At 38.9% G+C, this 23,539-nt stretch overlaps 1 protein-coding gene and 1 long non-coding RNA gene across 3 annotated transcripts; both read right to left on the bottom strand.

The window, feature by feature from the left end:
* Positions 1-4,986: 4,986 nt before the first annotated feature.
* Positions 4,987-7,254, bottom strand: LOC149390859 (Rhomboid-related intramembrane serine protease family protein). Its single transcript, XM_089620473.1, has 7 exons — positions 6,957-7,254; positions 6,561-6,685; positions 6,210-6,295; positions 6,062-6,102; positions 5,808-5,974; positions 5,669-5,731; positions 4,987-5,396 (listed from the first exon to the last, which is right to left on the bottom strand). The coding sequence occupies exons 1-7, from the start codon at positions 7,201-7,203 to the stop codon at positions 5,241-5,243; spliced, it is 885 nt and encodes a 294-aa protein (XP_089476599.1). The 5' UTR covers positions 7,204-7,254; the 3' UTR covers positions 4,987-5,240.
* Positions 7,255-18,600: 11,346 nt separating this feature from the next.
* Positions 18,601-21,304, bottom strand: LOC149390858 (uncharacterized). 2 transcript variants are annotated; one of them, XR_016300333.1, is made up of 4 exons: positions 20,970-21,304; positions 20,290-20,394; positions 19,738-19,906; positions 18,601-18,659 (listed from the first exon to the last, which is right to left on the bottom strand). It is a non-coding gene; the product is annotated as an uncharacterized LOC149390858 (long non-coding RNA). The 2 variants fall into 2 exon arrangements; XR_016300332.1 differs by lacking the exon at positions 18,601-18,659 and having other exon boundaries at positions 19,494-19,906.
* Between the last annotated feature and the right edge of the window lie 2,235 nt (positions 21,305-23,539).

Raw genomic sequence — 23,539 nt, 5'->3', positions numbered from 1 at the left:
CAATGACTCATAAATTCATAATGACCATGGAATATGAATTTAAAAGTCAAGAATTAATATTATGAGAAAACATCTCCTAAAAATCTTAAGAAAAAACAACTTTAAATTTTAAATTCAATATATTATAGATTTTATTATATCATGTTATAAAATCTCGATCGGTATCTCAGTCGGTCCCCGTCACCAAAGTGGTTAAAAATTTAAAAAAAAATCACGAAATTCATTTAGAACCGTCTACCAAAATTTTATCGATGCATTTCATTTTATATTTTAGCTGTATGCATGTGGAACAAATTTATTTGATGATGGTTTGCAATGTTTAGTGTTTACACCTATTATTCTCTTATTTGATACATTTTGTGCTGTGATTTTAAGTGTGAAACATCTATTTTTTATATGTATGATTTTTAGTGTTTTAAATTTGGACTATATTTACAAGTATCTATGTATTAGTTTATTTTGCGACATTATTTCCGTTCGATTTTTCATCGGCGTGTCGATTTTCCATGGAAAACGGCATATCAGTTGTCTTTTTCCACATTTTTTCCGTATGATTTTCCGTCGGCGTGTCAACTTTCCGTAAATCAGGAGGATCGAAACGGCATCTTGAACCTTGATCTAATCTCTCATAGCCAGTTCATCACTACCAGTAATCAGAATATCATCTACATAGACCATGATGAATATCTGTAAGACAAGAGTGTGTAGAACAAATAGTGAGCTATCAATTTTTGATGACTTGAACCCTTGTGCCACTAAAGCTTGATGAAGCTTTTCAAACCAGGCTCTAGGTGCCTGCTTGAGCCCATAGATAGACTTGATTAGTCTGTATACAGCCGTCTTGACTGATCCTCAAACCTAACTGGCTGCTTCACATATACCTCTTCCTTCAAATCACCATTAAGAAAAGCATTGTTCACATCCAGTTGATGAACCTTCCAAGCTTTGTTGATGGCAATGAATAAAAGGATTCTGATTGTAGCTGGCTTGGCAACAAGACTGAAGGTTTCTCAGTAATCAAAGCATGCAATCTGATGAAACCCTTGAGCCACTAGCCTTTCTTTATGCTTGTATATTGAACCATCAGGGTTCTCCTTCAGTTTGTAAACCCATTTGCAGCCAATGGGAGTTCTATCCTATGGTAGCTCAACCAATCTCCAAGTGTTGTTTCTCATCAGGGGCAAGTATTCATCAGTCATGGCTCTTCTCCATTCTTCATGAAGCAAAGCCTCTTTAGGTGATGATGGCTCTCTTGTTAGGAGAAAGGCTCTGGGCTTGTGAATTCCATTCTTGGATCTGGTAGTCATAGGGTGGGCGTTGAGAAAATTAGCTTGCACCACTTGGCTTATAGCATCAGGTTGATCATGCTCTTGACTAGCAATTGGTGCATCTTCCTGCTCCTGACCTTGATCCACATAATTCTCAAGCAATAATGGAATGACAGGGTTAACACAAAGAGGTTGGTTTCCAGGTACAATCTCATTATGGTGTGGAATTTGTGGTCTGTTTTGGCTGAAGGTAGAACATATAAGGATTGAAAGGAATAGGTTCAGGTGTTATTGGTGTTTTTGCAAGGTCTGGTTTGGAGAATGGAAATTGTGTTTCATCAAATATAACATTTTTTGCAATGTACACACGACCAGTCTTAGACATGCACTTATATCCCTTGTGACACAAAATATACCCAAGAAAAGTACAAGGTTGAGATTTGAAGTCAAACTTATGTTTTTTTTATAAGGTCTTAGATCTGGATAACACAAACAACCAAAAGTTTTGAGATTTTGAAAACAAGGAATTTTCTTGAACATGACAGTGAGAGGAATTTTGTTGTCAAGAACAGGAGATGGTAATCTATTAATGATAAAGACTGCGGTTCTAGTGGCCTCATCCCATAATTTAAAGGGTAGGGAAGCATGAGCTAGAAGAGATAGAGCTGTTTCCATTATATGTCTATGTTTTCTTTCAGCTAAGCCATTTTGCTCATACACATGTGAACATGAAATTTGATGAATGATTTCAGATTCAGAGAGAAAAGGAGTAAATGCTTTGTATTCACCACCACCATCAGACTTGATGGCCTTAATTTTGATTCCTAATTGTAGCTCAACCTGAGTTTTGAATTGCCTAAAGGAGTTTAGGGCTTTTGATTTGGCTTTGATGAGATATACCCAGGTGTATCTAGAATGATTGTCAATAAAATGAATGTAATATTTGTAGCCATAAGTGGAGAGAGTAGGAGATGGGCCTCAAATATCAGTATGAATCATTTATAGAGGTTTTGTTTACACAGTTTGTGAATTTGGAAAAGGAAATTTGTGTAATTTTCCAAGACAGCGTGAAGAACAAACACAATCAAGAACTTTATTACTATATTTGACATTACAAGTTGAAGGACAGACTTAAGTACATAGAAATAGAAGATGCAACATTGCAAGAGACAGCATAACACTTTGGTTCAACTATCTTGTTTCGACTCTTAACAACTGACTCTACTTTCCTATAGCATGCTGACTTAGCTTGATTTGTGAAGACTAACTTGAGTTGAATTAAAGACATAAAGGCCTCCTCTCAGTTCACCCTTCGAGAGTAGCTTTGCTGAGAATATCCTTCACAAAGCAAAGATTTGGACCAAATTCAAAAATGACATTATTATCTTTGGCATACTGAGATACACTTAGCAGGTTTTTGGTAATTTGTGGGACATTTAGGAGTTTGGTTAGGTGTAGGGTTCTATCAGGTATATAATGAGATTGAAACACTGAATTACCAACATGTTTAATGCTAAGACCTTTATCATCTCTCATGTGCACTTGTTCAGCCCCACTGTACTCAACTTTGGTGTTGAGATTCCCTTCATCTGATGTGATGTGATTGGTGGCTCCTGAGTCTGGGAACAAGTCATGATCTTCTGAGGCAGGCAACCAGGCTGACTCTTGAATGTTCTATGTTGAGGCATTCATGGAGTAGAGGCTTGACTCATCAAAGAATCCTTAGTGTTGACCTCCAATACCTTCAGTCTTAACAAACTGATCAGGATAGGTATGAACTTGTGTTTGAGCTACATTACTCTGAATCAGTGAGCCAGTGTTGTGTTGTTGGAGCTAAGTTGGCCCTGTGAAACTCTGGTCAAACCTGTAAAAGCACTGCATCAGCAGGTGTCCAGTTTTTCCACACAATTGACACTGGATTCGATTTTGCCAGTTTCCACGGCCTGAGTTTTAGCCTCCACGCCACATCCTCGAAATTGTTGATGTTGTTGCCCTCCTCTGAAGTTTTGACCGCATCTACCTCCATTGCTGATGGTTGAAGTAGATCTGTATTATTGAGGATGAGTATTGTACGAGAATTGACCTTGAGTGTTGTTGAAGTAAGGTCTCTTATACTAATTTGGCACTCCAGATCTTGCCAGATTTGCCATTGCGTTTGTGAAGCCATCACTTTCTCCTCCTTGCTTCTTCTCAAGCATGACTTCGTGTAAGAGTAGTAGAGACTCAAGATCATTGATCGTGTATGGCTCAACTCTTAGATTGATCTCAGTGACAAAAGTCTCATACTCACTCGGAAATCCTTCAAGGATTACATCAATGTACTTCTTTGAATCCGTCTTTTGACCTACATGTGATAGTAGATCTATGCAGTTTCGAATCTTGAGCAGATATTCATTGATCGATTGTGTTCCTTTTCTCATGTTGCGCAAAGCGATCTTGTATTGACTGATCTTCGCTCTGGCTTGAGATCCGAAGAATTCTCCCAAGTTTTTCCATAGCTACGATGTAGATTCACAATTAATCATTTGCGATACCAGATCATCACTCAACGATGCGAATAACCACGACAAAATCAATTGATCTTGTTGATCCCAATCTGCGAACTCTTGATTGATCTGATCGATGGTTACAGCAGCTTGATTAAGGTATTTTGCTGGTGGTTGATAGATCTGAGAAAGATGATTTTGAAGACGTTGACCTCTAATCGAAAGCTCTACTTGTTTCTTCCAGGAGACCAAATTCAGTTTATCCAACTTTGAGGCAATTGGATGATTAAAGACGATTGGTAAAAAACGATTGCCTTGTACAACATTGGATTGATCAGTTGCCATTGTACGATCGCTCTGCTCTAATACCATGAAAGGATTTGAGTAGAGAGGAAGAGCTAGAGAGAGAATGAAGATTGACTTGAAACGATTTTCTTCATTAATGAACCCATCAATTGATTTGAGTTTTATATAATACATGCAAACTCTAACTAACTTTTAACTATGATTACATTAACTCTAGCTAACAAACTTAACTAACCCGGCATTGGTTAAGTGTAACCAATTGCCTTCACGCACACGTAAGCGCCTTCCTCACTCTCGATCCTCAATTGCTTCCTGGCACAGTACTCAAGTCTCTTTGTCTAATGACTCTGAATGCTCCTATTAGCGGTTCCCTCCAATTTGATAATTTTGGCTTGATGGCTAATTTTGGGGGTTTTTTTTTTTTAAGTTCTCTTTATTTTTATTTTTTCTTATGATCGAGGATAAATAGAGAATGAACATATCTCATTGTTTTTTGAAATTGGAGAAATCGTTTATATGATTATATTTAGATATGCTTAGCATGATTATTTTGATTGATTTTTTTTTTTTTGTCTTTGTCAGTCAGTATAGATGCTTGTATGTTTGTGTATTTCTTTGTGTTCTTGCTGAAAAATTGTGTAAACTATTAACATAAATAGTAAAGAAGTAGTGTCTTCTATGTCAACAAATCATGTCAATTGTTGACAATTATGTCGACAAATTATGCCGATTGTTGACATATATGTCAACAAATCAACAAACTTTCTAATGTTATCAATTGTTGACATATATATGTCAACAAATCGTCGAACAAACTCATATTTTTTTTATAAAAATAAAATAAAAAATAAAAAATTGACACAAACAAGGCTAGGGAAAAAAATTAGAAAAAAAAAAATAAATAAAAATAAAGAAGAGGGTAAAAATGGATGAAAAAAATTCTCTCCTCCTTTTGTAAGTATTTTTGTCCAAATTATAATTTTTGTGGAAAATGGGAAAAATGTTATGAGATGGTAGTAACAATTCTCTTTTTATTTTCATTTGTTGTAGAGTTCTAGAATAGGAGAGATTGGTCAACTTTCTTCAATTTGTAAACTGAATTTATCGATAATATTAGTTTGTCTTCAGAGCTATACCGAGTCGTATCAAAAGAATGGTTACGTATACAAATTTCTTGCGACTATTTTCTGTCAGTTTTCTGCTCTGACGGGGCTTTACTGAGAAGCCACACGAGAAGAACGCCAACAAGAGCGCCGGAGAGATGAGCAATGTGATTGATGCCCTGCCCTCCGCGCATACCCGGCAATGCTGTCGATTCTTGGGCAGCTTCCATAACCTATGCCCAACAATAACAGCTTAAGAATTTCGGTTAAGAATTTCGAAACATATGTTACTCCGCGTAGTCAAACATGGGAATTTTTATGTCAACCACACCTGTGCGTAGCAGAAAGTTTTACAGGAATTTTCATTTCACTAGCAGGGATAAGGAAAAAAAAAATTATCGACCAGAGCAATTTCGTTAAATGCCATGAAGATTTGTGTTCGCATCAAGAAATATTCATATATTTTACTTTTTAATGTTTGCAAGGGAAGAGAGGAAGTTCTCACCCTCTCTATAACAAACTGGCCCAATATAAGCACTTCGAGGATCTTTCTCCAATCCCACGACATCTGTGTTAAGAAAAAAAGAAGTTAACAATATTTCCTGCACGGAGATTTTCGTGAAAAGCTCAAAACTTGAGACTACCTTAACAAGCACACTGATTGTAAACAGGCCAAACACAGCCCCTGAGGCTCCGACTGAAACGGCATTTCGTGGCAGAAGCAGCCACGAAACAAGGTTTGCTCCGACACCTGTGAGAATGTAGGAGAGCCACAGTGCAAAATTGCCTTCCTCTTCTTCAACGAGCTTTCCTACGAATTCATAAGATCTTCCTAGTTGAAGTCTTTATTCATGTACATAAACAAATTTCAGTGAGGAAATATTAAATAGGTCCTCACCAAAAATATACAGGAAAAAAAGGTTGCTCGAAAGATGGTTCCTGAAAATAATGAACGGCGAAGAATTTGAAGAAAATTAACGTTCAGTTTCAAAGCCAACAAAATCTGACTTCTGCGGGTGAAACCTTGACGAGCAGAGAGGTCTTACCAATTGGCGTGGCAGAAAGTTGCCGTTAGAAACTGATACCACTCAGGGAAACTGTGGTAAAGGTAGAGGCTTTTTATCGCACGCACCTGAGAAATTTTAAAGAAAAATCATCAACGTTCTTAAATAGCTCGAGAGCCTCATTTGTAGCGAAGGAAGCGTGCACATCTCAATAGAATTGTTAAGTTCACAGATCTTAGTTAATCCACAGGAAATCACTAACCTAATATCATTTTTTTTAATCAACTTCGTGTTTTTTCACTGTTACAACCTGATTCTATAAGCTGATTTCAGTTAAAATTAGTCAAAGAACATGACTCTATAATGCCGATTTCGATTGAAATTAGTCACTACCTGAAACAAATGATCAGCCGCATATAATCCTAGATTAATTAGTATAATCCAGAATATTCCGTTCACTTGTTTGTGGGGTTTTCTTCTTTCTTCCGGCTTCCCGAGCTCAAGTTGTGACATTATCTCTGACAAAGAGAAACGCATAAACTCACAAAACAAGGAAACTTCAAAGAAAAACACTTTGTATCTTAAGGCAATTGTTTCACTGAGGTCCTGAACAATGTGATTATTACCTAATTGTTTTAATGATACAGATATATCGTTAATGGGCTACTATGAAGGTTTAACGTTTAATCTCTCCTGTTTTCAAGCTCAGAAACCTATTCAACTTTTCGCGCACCGACTGTTCGTAAAACGTCCCGAGCGATAAAATAAGAACGGGTCGAGAGATTTCACCTGATTCGCTCATCTTGCGGCGGACCAAGCGAGGAAGACACGGAGGTCGGGCGAGAAATGGACGAGAAACGATGGAGCAGCGAAGAGAGACAGTGGAGAGAGAGCGTTGAGAGGAGAGAGTGAGAGCGATTGGGTAGGGAAGGTCGGAAAGAGAAGCCATGGTCGAGGGTTTCCATGGACGATGAAAGTGCGTCTTGGTGAGAGCTTGGAGGTAATGGGACTGAGACTGAAGAAGGAACTGTCCCATTTTTTTTTTGCTCTCCGAACAGAGAGCCTGCAACAAGATAAACAAAGAAAATAAAATATTGTGAGTTTGATTAATAAAATAAAATTATACTTAAATCTTAAAAAAAAGGGAAAATAACACATTTATACCCTGTGTTTTAGTGAAATGTCGAGTTTAACCCTCAGTTTTCAAAAATGTCGAGTTCATACCCTCTGTTTAACTAAAATGACGAAATTATACCCTGAAATGAATAACAGCGTCACGAATCTCCATTTCATTGATATTAACTCTTATATAAGAAAAACCGAATCAAATCTAAATCAGTACTCTAATTTCCAAATTCTCAATTTTGAAATAAAAATAGCCTTAAATTGAAATTAAATAATAAAACTCATACCGCCTAAGAAATGACTTCATTCCGTGTTCGAATTGTAACTCTAAATCTTGGATTCTCTGTTCGAATATGCGATTTTGATGACTATCAACTATCGATGTTTACCCCTTTGCCTCTTTCTGTGTTCTTCACGATTAAGAGACTGTTATTTATTTTTTAGTTTTTAAATAAATTACATATATGACGCAAATGAATAAAGATAATTGGTGTTTATATTATAAATATTATAGTCAACGTCAATGAAAAGTCAATAAAAAGAATATTTGTGACACTGTTGTTTATTTCAGGGTATAATTTCGTCATTTTAGTTAAACAGAGGGTATGAACTCGACATTTTTGAAAACCGAGGGTTAAACTCGACATTTCACTAAAACACAGGGTATAAATGTGTTATTTTCCCTAAAAAAAAAGTAAGAGATTAGTTAGTTTAGTTACAACAAATTCTTCTTTTTAAAATATTAAGTTGATGTAAATTATTCAAGTTAACTTATACTACATAATTGGAGAAACAGATTGCAGGCATGTTCTAGCTTAGATATAAATTTTCAATCATTTAAAACTAATAAAATAAATATAATTCAAACATAAAGTAAAAAATTAATCAATGTAAAAAACAAATAAAGAAAAAAAAATAAATTGAAGTAGTTAGTTACAGACACATAACTTTTGAATAAATTGCTAGATTGTGTTAAATATTTATAAAAAAAAATAAAAAATAAAAAATAAAAAAAAACTGATGATAAACACATTCTAGCTTAGATATAAATTTTCAATGATTTAAAACTATTAAAAATAAATAAAATGAGATAAATAACGTAAAAAAATAATTAAAGTATAGCTAAAATTATGTAGAAATAACATAAAACATATTTCTAAGTCCTTATATATATATACTAATAAACTTATGCCAATTAGATAGCAACATTATTAACAATTTATTTTAACGGTTTTAAGAAGTTTGAACTTTGAAGCAAGTTATATGTGGAGCTCCCGTTGGAAGATCTTACTCAAAATATAGATTAATGAGTGCTTCTTGATAATTCAAAGAAACACGATATATGACGTAAGACAACATCTTTTATTGAAGGCCATAGATAAATGGTGTCAAAAGAAAGGAACACAAGTTCTCTTCTCCTTTGTTAGAGAATTCCCTAAAATAATAAGGGAAGAGAAATTTTCTTTCCTTATTTATTTCTCTTCACTTATTTTAGAGAATTCTCTACTAAAAAGAGAAGAGAAATTCTCTTCACGTAAAAGAGAATTCCCTTCTCTTAAAATATATTTTTGATTTAAATTTAATGGTATTTTATTTGTAATGTTTTTAATTGAAGAGACTAAAAAACAAAGATATTTTTATGTGTGTGTAATTATTTCATGACTAAATGTGTTGTTCTATTTAATTGTATGTAAATATTTTTTTAAGGGAAACGTTGTGTTTTTATTAATAACCCTCGCTTATGGCGGAGGAAAACCGTGGTTACACAAAATATTACAAAGCAAAAAAAAACAAACAAAATGCAAAGCAAAATTAAAAGGAAATTACAAATAAAATACTAAGGGTTGGTAAGGTTTATGTTTGAGAATCGAGTATCAAAATCATCAATGATTTCAATTTCGCGAAATGTCTCTTGTGCTCGTCGGCTATGTAGAATCCAATCTTTGCCCACCGTTAAAGCCTCGACCATCTCGGGTGATAAACTACAACGCCTATCATCAATCATACGCCCCGAAGAACTAAATGCGGATTCAGAGGAAACGATTGAAATAGGAATCGTCAGAATATCACGAGCCATACTTGCAAAAATGGGAAGCATTCCTTCGTGTTGCCTCCACCAATCCAAGAGGTCAAGTTTGGTGTTCGAGTACTCAACGTGAAGATGAGTAGTGTATCTTGATATTTCGTCGTATATCGGTCGAGACGGTTGTGGAGATCCTCTCCCTCCTCTCCCTCTTGGAGACGATTGTGGAGATCCATCAACTCCACGAAAGTGTCGGTGAACAGACAAGAACATATACTCTTCTTCTTGCCTTGCATTTCGTGGTGGGCTAGGTTCGGGGGGCGGTGCAACTCGTTCTTGATAGACCCTGAAAAGATCTTAAAAACCCTCCACGATCCTATTGTGATCATGTGTAATATAATCTTCCCCGATGAACATATCTTGTAAAAAATTTAAAAACATTTTAAAACTATCCATTTGAATACGAAGGTCTAAAATACAAGCATACTCATACAAGTAAAGAATTTTGCCTTCACCCCAATATTTTAAAAATTTGTCTCTCATAGAGGAAATACAAGCTTGAAAAATTACATAGTCCATATTGGTTTTAAAATGTTGAGCAATTTCACAAAGACTATGAATTGCTAAATGAGAAGTAGGTTTATAAACAGCAGATAAACAACAAGTTTGGTCATAAAAAAGTTTGAGAAAAGTAACAAAAACTTTAGCCATATTAATATCTTCCTCGCTTAGTGCACCTTCACCTTCACTCAAACTTGAATTGTAAAAAGCTACAATAACCTCATAATAACCCTCGGGATAAGAAATTTGTTAACATCAAGTATGTGGAGTTCCAACGAATTTTATTATCTACATGAAAGGTTCTTTCATGTAGTCCATGAAGTAAAAATGTCCTCTTAAGTTCATCTACCCTAGGGGTTGAACTATTAATCCAACTCATAGCATGTCTAATTCTCTTAATCCCAGAATGAAAAGCTCGTGCCCCACTTTGAACTATAAGGTTAATGATGTGTGTGGCACATCTTTGGTGCATAAGGTTTTCCTCACAAAGTATTTTGGTTTGTAATCCTCTAATCATGGAATCATTGCTAGTGGCATTATCTAGGGTCACAGAAATAATTCTAGCACTAAGTTCCCACTCTTGAATAACACCTAATATAATCTCTAATATGTTATTCGCAGTGTGCTTTCCTTCTATTCTCCTAAAGAATCCTTTTGTTAAGGTTCCATTGTTCGTCTATGTTATGAACCACCACACTCATAAAATCCATCCTAGATTTACCCGTCCATATATCAGAGGTCAAGGCTACACTAAACGTTCCAGAAGATAAAATGGCTTTCATTTTTTCCCTTTCTTCCAAAAAATATTTGAGTACGTCACGCCTCAACGTTGATCTAGAAATGATTTGAATACCAGGTACCAAATAACTAACATATTTAATAAAACCTTCATCCTCAACATGACTAAACGATTGGTTCGTGGAAATGATGTACTCAACTAAATGTGTCCTATGTTCTAAGGGATCGTGAATACTTACATTACTTGAAGAACCAATCGAGGAACACTTCTTGTAGTGGTGTTTTAGACAAGAAGTTCCTTGCACGCCATTTTGAGCTTTGATGACATTTCCACATGCTAGACATTTTCCTCGACGGGTAGAGCCTTCGCCCATTTGCTCGAAGAATTGCCATACGTGGGATCGAGCCTTTCTTTTCTTTCAGGGCCTTTGCTCTTGTTGTCTTGGTTGTGGTATTTGGATTGGAGGATGATGTGGTTGCACCTCTTCGGTCTCCTCCTCATCGTCTTCCTCCTCATTGGCCTCCTCCTCCTCCTCGGGGTTAATATGTTCACTTTCATATTGTCGATATACTATATAAGGATCTTGGGTTTCATCATCATCCTCTTGTGGTATTCAGGCTTGTTGGGAATTTTGGACTTGAAATTGGATTTGACTAGATGGTTGAACATAAGGGGGATTTGGGTTGAACTCGATTTTGTATTGGGTTATGTTGAATGATGGAGGTTGGTAAAAAGATGAAGGTAATGGAGTCGGGTCAAACTCGGTGTTTTCAAAATTAGGAATTTGGTTTAATCCTAACCAATTTTGAGGAAATTGGATGGTCGGCGAATGTTGGGGTGGTGGAGGAATTGTGGGAGGTGTGTTTTGGGGTAAAGGAGGCGGATGATGGGATCGGGATGAGTTAGACGATTTACGGGACATTGAAGTGTATAATAAAATTATTACTATATGATAAAATTTATAACTATGGGAAATGAATTTTGAGAGAGATGTAGAAGAATGAGAGAATTTGAGAGTGTTTTGTGAAAAAATATTGGAGATATATGGGTGTATTTATAGAGAAAGAAATGAGGGGGTTAAAAATGAATTTTTTTAAATTTTTTGGGGTTCCAACGGATATAAAACGGTAATATTTGGGCTGAAACGGTCAAAAAATCTGAGCCATTGGATCTCCAACGGTCATAAATCCAATGGCTCAGATTTTTTTAAAAAAATAAAAAATAAAAAAATAAACCTACAGTTTGGAGGAGAAGAGAGAGAAGAGAATATATTTTGGGGTTTTTTTTCTCTTCCCTTAAATGCAAAGAGAAGTGAAATTCTCTTTCCACATTTAAAGAGAAGAGAAATTTCTCTTCCCCATAAAAAAAGAGAAGAGAATATAATTCTCTTAAATTTCTCTTCCTCATGACCACGTTTAGCCATGGATGACCTTGTTATCAAATAGTATTGTGAACAATGAGTAGAAATTTTGTGAAAAATGAATACTCAAGTTATTAGGGATTCAAATCTTAGCGAGCGATCAACAACGTATGGATATTTTTGGTAGCGGGTGTTGAGAGGCATGGAAGAGCTAATGGAGATATGCAATGGATGACGATGTTTTGCGCACAATATCTCTGATCTAAAAAAAACCATTTCGTGAAAAAGCTCATGGTCAATCCTCAGCTAGGGAACATGGTAGGTCACTTCTAAAAGCTTAATTCCAAAAGAAATTTGCAATTCTAACTACATATTAATCTCAAAGTGGGTAGAAGTGAAGGCATGTGCTCGACTAATCCAAGTAGACATAATCAAGTTCCTATACAAACAAATCTTGTACATATGTTAGTTTTAACAAAAAAAAAAATAGTGTACATATGCAGAAAAAATATTAAGATCACCTTCGACAAGGGGACCCAATTCACAGGTTCTCAACTAGAAATTTAGTAGAGGATTCATATGATCTTCTCATCTTGAAGTTACCCACAAGAGAACAAATAGACCGACTAGAGAAAATTTTTAAAGAGAAAATGGTAAATATATGAGATGAATAATTTTCAAACATTCCATGAACTTACAAACTCCCAAAAACTGTAATTGGGTAAAAATTTAACTTATATGGTGAAGTGGTTTCAAGACTCAGGATGGTACGAAAGATGAAATACTTTCGTTTGCTCAAATTGTGTTGTCGACGAAAATCGGCAACGTGGAAAGCTTCAAACGGTTGGACCCAAGACCGGACAAGTGACTGCACCCAAGCCAAGTGTGGGAACTCGAAAGTCTCGAGTTGTCGTTCCTCTGGCCCGGGGACGTTCTCTGAGGAGAGAATATGGTGAATGGGGGTGACTGTGTTTCTTGTGAGCTGCCTACATACCCAAGTTGCGGGATCACACTACTACAAATTCACATTTCTGGTGCTGTCGCACCTAAGCTCATATTAGGTGCGACATGTCGCACCGGATACTCCGCCAAATGACTAAAAATTTCGCTAATGTTTAGTGGTATCCGGTGCGAATGTCGCACCGGATATGTTTTTGTCGCACCTAATACTTGTAGGTGCGACAAAGTTGCACCAAATACCTTTAGGTGCGACTAATGTCACTGTCGCACATAATAGTTTCAAAATTTAAAGTTGTCAGACATATTCCCCCGAATTTTTTTGGGTTTGGGATTTCATATCCGGTGCGACATTTGGTGCGACATGTCGCACCGGATATGAATATTAGGTGCGACATCGTCGCACCTAATAGTTTTTGGGGTTTAAAAACCCCAAACGCCTTCTTCTTCTTCCTCGCCCGAAATCTTCTTCTTCTTATTCCTTTGCCCGACCCCTCTCTTGAAGATGTCTCTCCTCCGCCTCTACCTTCGACGCCGACACCTCGCCCGCCGTGTCCCCATCGCCGTCGTCAGCCCTCCGCGCCGCTGTCAGCCTCCACCCCACCACCGCCGGACACTCCGCCTTCGGTCCCTCACCAGCGCCCTCTCAGCCACTCTGCCCGTCCTCGGCCCAGCCTCGACCCGCCGCCGCTAAACCACCCTCGGCCAGCCCACCTCCGGCGACCAGCCCCTCTGGTACGTCCCCCCTCTCTCTCTCAATTAATCTCACTCTTTATCTCCCGCCCCCAATCAGCGAGGCCGTCCCCCACCGCCGCTGCCCGTCCTCGGCCCAGCCCCGACCCGCCGCCGCTAAACCACCCCCGGCCCAGCCCCGATGTGATCAGCCTTAACCCCGACACCGTGTTACCTCGCCATTGAAGGTTAGTGACAATTTTTATATAATTGTTATTTAGATTGAAATGAAAATTGAATTTGACATTGAATTTGAAATGGATATATGTTGAAATTAGAATATTGAGTTAAATGGTTGAAATTAAAATGAATATATGTTGAAATTGGAATGTTGAGTTAAATTGTTATATGTTGAAATTAGAACGTTGAGTTGAATTGGAATATTGAAATGGATATTCGTCTGTTAATTAGTTTTATGGATATATGTTGAGTTTAATTGTTCGTTTAGTTTGATTGCAATTTGTTGAAAATTTAATTAATTAGTTAATTAGTATCATATTTAGTTAGATTAATTAGTAATATATTTTAAAATGATTAGTAACATGTTACATTTAATGTAAACATATTGAAAATTTATTGCGACCGAGCCACAGAGGCTCGGTTTAGTATTTAGTATGTTAATAGGATAGACATGGTTGGTTATATATGTGTTTTTTTTAATTGCAGATTTTGGTTAGTCAATATTTTAGGGGAAACTCTGCCGAATTTTCGGTAGAATAATAAGTATTTGTAAAAAAAAATTAACTCTTTCAATAATATAACGAATTCTAACCATTTTTCCAAATTAATACATATTTTTCACAATTTCTCTTTCACTCTTACAAATTCGCTCTCGAATCTTTCAAATGTTAACGAGTCACCCTCAATTTCCTAACAATTCATCACTCTCAATTTCATAACAATTCACTCTAAATTTCAAATATTAACGATTCACTCTCAATTTCCTAATAATTCACTCTTACAAAATGAATTCTAACGATTCATTTTTATCTCTCAATTTTCCGTCTCATTCAGAAGAATGTCAAATCCAAGTAGGGACTGGATTACCAAGAATAATCGGTTGAGTTTGCAATATAAAACAGGGGTTAACGAGTTTATCCGCCTTGCAAGCAAACTCCCGAACGAAAACGGTCATTATCGTTGTCCTTGTAAGTCTTGCAATAACGTGTGATGGCTGGACATCGGGGTCGTAAAGAATCACATTTTGAACAAAGGGTTTACCCCGGGATACACCGAATGGTATCATCACGGCGAACGTCGTGTACTTACCCAGGTAGAAGATGCCAACGAGACTAACCAAAGAGGAGTCGGTGGATTGCACGATGCTCTCCATGATATAATGGATCACGATGAGTTCGACGATTTTACTGATCCGACTCCGAGTGAAGTGCGTGCAGATGAGCAAGTGGAAGACTTATTCGTCGAGTTGGAAGCAGAATTGTACCCTGGATGCAAACAGTTTTCGTCTTTGTCGTTCTTAGTTTCGTTGATGCACATCAAAGTCACGAACCATTGGATGAACAAGTCGTTTACAGAATTGTTGCAGCTCTTGAGGAAGTCGCATCCAATTGGTAACCGAATTCCGGAAAAACACTACGAGGCAAAGGCAAAGCTGAAGCGTTTCGGCATGGGATATGATATGATCGACGCGTGCATCAACGATTGTGTGTTATTTCGAAAAGATCTCGAGAAAGCTGAAATGTGCCCAATTTGCAATGAGAGCAGATGGAAACCAACTGGGAAGAATGTATCACAAAAGATATTACGATACTTTCCTTTGAAAGATCGATTGAAGCGATTGTACGCTTCTCGACACACGTCGCTTGAGATGCAGTGGCACGAACGAGATCGCGTTAAAGAAGAAGGCGTTTTGCGACATCCTGCAGATGGTTCGACGTGGAAGAATCTAGACGAGAGATACCCAGATTTTGATGCAGAGCCTCGTAATGTACGTCTAGGACTAGCTTCTGATGGGTTCAACCCGTGCATCAACGATTGTGTGTTATTTCGAAAAGATCTCGAGAAAGCTGAAGTGTGCCCAATTTGCAATGAGAGCAGATGGAAACCAACCGGGAAGAATGTAACACAAAAGATATTACAATACTTTCCTTTGAAAGATCAATTGAAGCGATTGTACGCTTCTCGACACACGTCGCTTGAGATGCAGTGGCACGAACGAGAACGCGTCAAAGAAGAAGGCGTTTTGCGACATCCTGCAGATGATTCGACGTGGAAGAATCTAGACGAGAGATACCCAGATTTTGCTGCAGAGCCTCGTAACGTACGTCTAGGACTAGCTTCTGATGGGTTCAACCCGTTTGGGGAAATGAGTCTATCGTACAGTATGTGGCCCATGGTACTAACTGCGTACAACTTGCCACCTTGGTTGTGCATGAAAAAAGAGTACTTGATGCTGACGCTTCTGATACCTGGACCGAGCTCACCTGGAAAAGACATGGACTTGTTTTTAGAACCACTAGTTGAAGAGCTGAAAGAATTGTGGGATACTAGGTTCCAAGTGCGAGATGGGGTGAACGATGAAGTGTTTCGGTTGCGTGCCGCGCTTCTATGGACGATAAATGATTCCGGCTCGATCGTATTTTTCGGGATGAAGTGGCCAAGGGTATCTTGTGTGCCCCGCGTGCAACATTGAGACGACATCTATGAAAGTCAGAAACAGGATCGTCTACTATGACCATTGTCGATTCTTGCCTATGCCTCACCGATTGAGGAAAAACATTGATCACTACGTAGATCGCCACGAGAAGCGCCGTAAAACTTGTCAAGTTGACTGCGCAAGACATACTCGATCAGTTGGCTAGTGTTTCTTCCACGACAACTGGCAAAAATGCCGGTAAACGAAAACGTGCTGAGTGCGAATTGAATTGGACCAAAAAGAGCATCTTCTATGAGTTGTCTTACTGGTCAGAGTTGGAGTTGAAACACAACATGGACGTCATGCATATAGACGACGACAAAAAAGAGAAGGCGGAGTGGTACATTTTTACCAATTGTCTAGAAATTGATCTGTATTTGATGTAAGGGAATCTTTTATTTAAATATGTACATTATCTAGCTCATTGATTTACATCTAATTACGTAACATTAATACTGAACATTTGGAACTTATACAAAAATAACTCTGAAGCGGGAACTGCATATTATGATATCGAAGCAATGCACAGAAAAGAATTCAAAATTTGGTTTGCAAAAAAGGTAAACTGAAAGGATTCATTTGCTGAAAGCTTACTAAAACTACTAATGAGATCATCTTAATTTGCATATTTCAGATTTATGACATGAAAGTTAGTGGCTCCAACGTGTCCGAAGAGCTTTACGCATTGTCTACGGGATCTATGCAAATTGCTCATCAGTATCCGAGTTGCTTTGTGAATGGTGTGAAGTTCATCACTCGTCGTCGTGATAACCAACGAATCACCCAGAATAGCGGTGTTTGTGTGCCCGTGAACGAGTTCAACTTTTACGGTCAAATGGAAGACGTAATCGTGCTGAACTATACACATAACTGTTGTGTCGTACTGTTCAAATGCATATGGTATGGTGACAAGTACAATGCAGGACGTATAGTGCACGTTGATAAGACCACCGGAGCAACGAGTTCATATACCGCCAAAGAGTGGTTTACAGAAGAGCCGTTTATACTTGCGACGCAAGCGAATCAAGTGTTTTACATCCAAGATCTCGTTAAGGGTCGCGAATGGAAAATTGTTCAAGAATGCAATCATCGAGGGATATGAGACATTCCTGAAGTTGACCCGACCACTTCAGCATCGATTCCGTTGACAATAGAATTGTCAAATATCGACCGTCTTAATCATCGACACGAAACCGCTACGGCCGAGCTTGTTACTGTTGTTGAAGATGATGAAGAAGTGGATGAAGAAGATGAAGCATGTCGATACTAACATTACATCGAGTGACGATGATGAATGACTAACACCATGTAATAACAATCATAGTCGTCAAATACTAATTAAATAGTAAATACTAACTACAATTCATTTTGCAGGATGTCTACTTCAGGTGATCAGGACCCATCAGGAGGAGAAGTGGTCCCCCGCAGATGCCGAGGAAGAAGGGGGGACCAACGACTGACCTCGTTTCTGCGAGAGCTGGTGTTGGGACCCCTGGAGCGAACATAGTTCGCTACGATCAGACACAGCAGGCGTTCTACCAAGACGTCAGGGAGCAAAATCCGTTGATCGGGACATTCCAAAACCGATTAGGAAACCTGATCAAGAGTACTATTCTAGTCGACCTCCCAGACCGGAATCATGTGCCTGCGCAGAGTGTGGCGGCTCTTATGAACTCGATTCACAACGAGTACCGCTTCGTTTACGCTCATCCCGACACTGGCGAGCTTGTGCCTGCAGATCATATGAGTTGAACTTTCGATGGTTATTTGAATTTCTTAATATTGAACTTAACGAATTTATGTCTCGCAGGCAAAGTCTGTCCGCAATCGGGAAAATTCGAAGAAGAAGAAGACGAAGGCGAGACAAGGATCGCTTAGTTTTTTTGGTCATCGCTCGAGGAACGTAAGTCACTTAATATTAATATGCAATGTATATGTGATTCATATTTTAATGTTGAAAAATTACAGCGAATGGAAGATGGGAGTATAGGCTCGGCTTTAGCGATATGGTCAGAAAAACACCATGACGCTAAGGGATCTGTCACGACCCGCGAGCGATAGCTCGCCCACGAACCGCGACTGATCAACTCAAATCTGTACATAACTCATAATATAAACACATAAATTAAACATAATAAAATAGTTTGCGAAAATTCGGGGAAATTTTTCGCTTTTATAACTTAGAGTCTTATAGCGACTCCTATACAAATATGTTCCGGAACGTTTTAACATAAGACACTAACCCCCGAATCAAGAAACCCCATAGCCCATAGGTCAAGGCAATACGCGCTCGGTCTCGATCTTCAATCTCGTTTCCCGCTTACCAGCTTTTCCCTTATCTACATTACCAAGGGTCATAAAACTATGAGTCGATTGACTCAGTAAGTGGGAGTCTATCTATAAAGTAAAACGACTAATGCCATGTGACGTGCAAACAAGCATACAAGAATGCATAATGATTGCTAGATAACGCTAGAACATAACATTAGAGCATGACTGACGCGTGATATCACACTCTATCTATTCACTTGTCGTTCTGCAAGATCGTACATCCTCTTCTGCTACGATCTCCACAACGACAATAAGCCAGCCTCAGACCTCGAGCAGCAGTCTTACGGCGGCTTGGGTGTTTTAAGATTGTCTGGGATCCACTAGTGGTACCATCTTCATCTGACGTCGGCGCATGTGTGCCCCCTTGGCACGACAATGAGTTCACTCGAGGCGACTGCTCATTGTTGAATGGGTTCACTCTAGGCGACTGCCCATTACCATCGGGTTCGCTCGTGGCGACTGCCCGTTATCGTTGGGTTCGCTCGAGGCGACTGCCCTTTACCATCGGGTTCGCTCGTGGCGACTGCCCGTTACCGTTGGGTTCTCCCCAGTTTTGAGTACTCAGCGCCATACAGACCACCTAGGTCTGCCACAAACACAAGTCATTGACTTGTGGGTACCACCGACACGAGTTTAATTAAAGTTTGGGTACTCTGCGGCTAGCAGCGTACACGTTAAACTTATATATGGAAGAGCGTAACGGGATAAACCCCGAAAGAAATTATTATTTCTCTTTGAAGCTCGTTAAGTGTTTTAAACTGAAAGCTCGAAGTGTGACTTTCGAACTCTCTACTCCCGATTGAATTCGAGAGTCTTATCGCTCTTCCGTCTTCTCGATTCTAACCTACTTCCTAGAGTTAGAAGAGAGGTCTTAACTATTCACATAGAAAACGTGGCTGGTTCAAGTTAGCGTTTGAACCTAACGGGCGTACCCGAACTAAATTTTCAAGCAAGAGTGGCCGAAGCCTTAACTTTCATGTTTATTCATTTTAGGGCTTTCACCTACTCTTGTTTACTAGCAAATAAATGCACAAACAAACAGGGTTATTCCCTTGGTAAGTAGTTGACTTAGGTCTCCTCACTTACCCGGAATTATTTGACAGAAAGCTCGACGATTCCCGAATATGTCTTGCTTCACACGTTCTTCGAGGCACTTGACTCTTGTCGAAACGTCGAAAGAACTAGCATCCGGAGTTTCCTTGCTTTTCATGCTTCCCGAGACTCTACACATCCTGAAGCGTCGAGAAACTAAAACCTGAAGTTGAAATCTCATTAGTCAATTATTCGGGAGAAGCTGACGAGCTTAAGGTTCGTTATCGGGATTCACTGCGAGTCGGTTCAGGGGTTCGAGAATTTAATTCACTTAGTTCTCGGATTTTCGGAATTTAAACTTATTCAAGACTCATCCGAGTTCGTACCAGAGAACGAGTACGAAATAAAATCCAAATAATTATTTAACGAGTCTTAAATAAATTAAATGAATAATCCGAAAATAATGCGAACCGAGAATTTTGAATTAATTAACTAGAAATTAAATTCTCGAACATTCTTAAACAAATAATTAATAATCCTTGAACAAAAATCTCAAATCCAGAATTATGACTCGAGTCTAACGCTATAAAGCGATAAACGACTCACGAGTGAGATCGAGCTTTATAAATTTTTTCTGAATTCACTATACTTCGGCTTTGACGCGTTCAGTTCCGTCGGCTCTCGCTCGATTCTATCCGATCTGTGACTGAGCTGTGAAATTTAGAAATAAACACCGAGTCAATTACAAATCCAATTCCCGACTCGACTTAGAACCCGAAATCAAACCACTGATAACATAATTTGTCACAAAATCTCTAATCTTGTCAACAAAACCCATAATCTTGTCAACAAATCACTTTAGTTGACATAAACTTCACATTTCTATCTAAAAAAAAACACTCATAAAAACCGAGCCTACATATATCACATCTCAAAACAAGTCTCACGGCCAAGTGACACACGGCCAACAACAAATTCCAAATCAAACCACATCAATACTGTCAAAATCTCAGTTCATCACAGCCTCATACTTCTAGCACAACAATGATCATCACCAACTCAGAATTTCAAAACAACATACACGCTGAGCAAGAGAAATTCATTCGGCCAAACTCAATGACACGGCACAAAACCAAATCTCAACAATTCGAATCCAAACCTCAAAATCAAGCTCAAATAACAACTAAACACAATCAATTTCTCAAAATCCTCATAGAACTCGAAATCCCCAAATCAATCTCATGAAACCCTAACTCTTGAATTCAATTTGGGTAAGAGGATTTTACCTTGTTTCTGGAGGAATTACACTCTTCGGTGTTCACCTTTTTCTTCACCGGCGTCTACTCTAGCTCGCGGCAGCTCAAGCTTCACGGCGGCTCAGCGGCGGTCGCTCGGTCTCGGCTGGATGGCGTGTGCACGGCTCAGTGATGAGGCACTCGACGAGCGCACGCAAGGAAAAAGAAGAGGGGATGGAAGGGTGGGGCTGGAGGGTTGAGCGGCCGGAGGAAGAGCTCTCAGTTGCTGCTGTCTAATTTTTTTTTTCTTCGTTATCCTTTGCAGGTTGAGCGCGCGGTGAGGAGAAGAAGAGAGAAGAAATATCGTGCAAAATGAAGAAGAAGAAAGTAGAAAGATCAGGAAGAAGGAAAGGAAGAGAGAAATGGTGAGGTGTCCGAAATCAAGAGGATGAGGAAGAAAATTGCCACATGGCAGCTCCTTACTTAGCCACACGGAAAATAAGTGGCCCACCACATTTTTGACACGTCACTCACCAGACAGCCCTTCTTCAACTTTTTCTTTCAATCTCGTCCTTCAATTTGTTGCACATTAGTCCTTTCAAAATAAAATTTCTCAATCTTGTCCTTAATTAATTTTAAAAAAAAAACCCGAGAGAATTCTCATTCGTTCTCGATTAATTTAAATATATTTAAGGTTTCTCGGAAATAATTCTCGTCCTTGAGAATTTATTTCTTAAATTAAATTCCGGAATATTTCCTCGGAAAATAATTTATTACTCGAGACGAACTCGATAAATCTTTTATTTATTCCGAGATTTTTCATTACCTTAAAATAATTTAAATTAACTCGATAAACTTATACGTCTATAATTCATTCAAGAACTTACTTGTAACACACGGAAGCTCGTAAATTTTGCAAACGGCGAGATTCAAAAGTTTTCCTTTACAGGATCGTAGACGACGGACTTCGCGAAGTCGCAATTCGTAAGTTATTTGTTTTAATTACTTAAATTATTCTTATCTGATAAGTTTTTTGTGGTTTTTTTTAAGGATCAAATCATCGCTTAAACGATAGATATTTTGCGGCAAGCGGAGAAGCGAAACACCGTGATCTCCCAAGAAGATGCAGAGATGAACACGATGCGCGACGTTTTGGGAGTACGCAAAGATTGGGAAGTCGGTTTAGGGCCTTCGATCCCAAGGTCATCGTTGGGTGTTTCCCAAATGCTAGATAGAGGCTCGTCAAGTTCGTCATCTCAGACCGTTCCATTGGTTGCCGAGATGCGAGCTCAGATGGATGCCCAACAAGCTGAGCTGCAGGAGATGCAGCAACAGATCGCCTTCCTCAGCAAGATGCACAACCAGCCTCCCACGACTCCCCAACCTTCGCTTGCACCGCAACCAGGTGGGACTGATAAGCAGACGCCAGGTTCCACGCTTGGTTCTATGGATTTCTTGCGAGACCGTCCTTATGGAAGCGGCGGAGCGAGCGGCAGCGCGTCAGGCAGCGATGGACGAGGACGCGGCAGCGGTTCCCGAATTCATGTTTTCGCTTTTTTAGAATGAATTTGTATTTTTAATTAAGAATATTATTTTCAGAATATTATTTCTAATTAATTTAGGATTTTGTTAACTAATTTTTATTTAATTCTAAATGAATTTTGATTTAATTTTCTAATTTTGTAATTTTTTTTAATTAAAAAAACATACTCGGTGCGACATTGTCGCACCGAATATAATGGCGGGAATGTTATTAGGTGCGACAATGTCGCACCCGATATGAATTTACCCACCAATTTCAATAAATTTGGCAGGAAAATAGCTTGGGCAGTTGGTGCGACATGTCGCACCTGAAAATGTCGCACCTAAAGGTATGATTATTAGGTGCGACATGTCGCACCTAATGCCTTTAGTGACGGGCTTTTAGGTGTGACTTAGTCGCACCTAATGTCGCATCTAATAAACTTTTAGGTGCGACATTAGACGTATTCGGTGCGACATTCGTCGCACCGGATGACGATTTTTGTCCTAGTGTCAAGTCATGAGTAGTTCAATGCGTGTGTGTACACTATTTGAGGCGTGGAGCCTAAAGGGTGTGCTCAACAGAGGAAACAGAGAGCAAAGAAGTCTTTGGCGATGTTTCAAGACTCTAGAATCAAGTGACCCGAGAGAGAATGTGCGTTTTCTCTTAGAGATGGTGGAGATTCTCAGTAGAAAATTCCGAGCGCAGCCGTATGCGTTGGAGATGAGGGAGATTTTCTTGGCGTAGCCGTCCACGAGAGATTATGCGCTCGATCAGAGGAAATCGTGCGCATAAAGTCTCCAGCAGCGTTTCAGAACTTTGAGAGCGAGTAATCTTGAGGATGAATGAATGTGTCTATGACCCTCTCTGAAGGGGGTATTTATCGTGGATGAGAAGGCCTAAGAGGGCCTCTGGACGCACTTCCAGGAGCACGGTGGAACTTGACGAGCGCGGAGCGCGGGAGCAAGCCGCGTGCGCCTTCTGCGTTATGGCGCGCCGCGTCATTCATGGGGCGTGACGCGGCGCGCCAGTCTGTTTGGCGCGCGTGTGTGCCTTCTTTTTTAAGGCATATGCGCGATGTGGCTTCTAGGAGCGCGTT

This window comes from Urtica dioica, chromosome 7, assembly GCF_054948205.1.
Source record: "Urtica dioica subsp. dioica isolate 48M chromosome 7, U.dioica_male_clone48M_v1_H2, whole genome shotgun sequence".
Lineage (NCBI taxonomy): Eukaryota > Viridiplantae > Streptophyta > Magnoliopsida > Rosales > Urticaceae > Urtica > Urtica dioica.
This window is presented reverse-complemented; position numbering and strand designations above follow the sequence as displayed.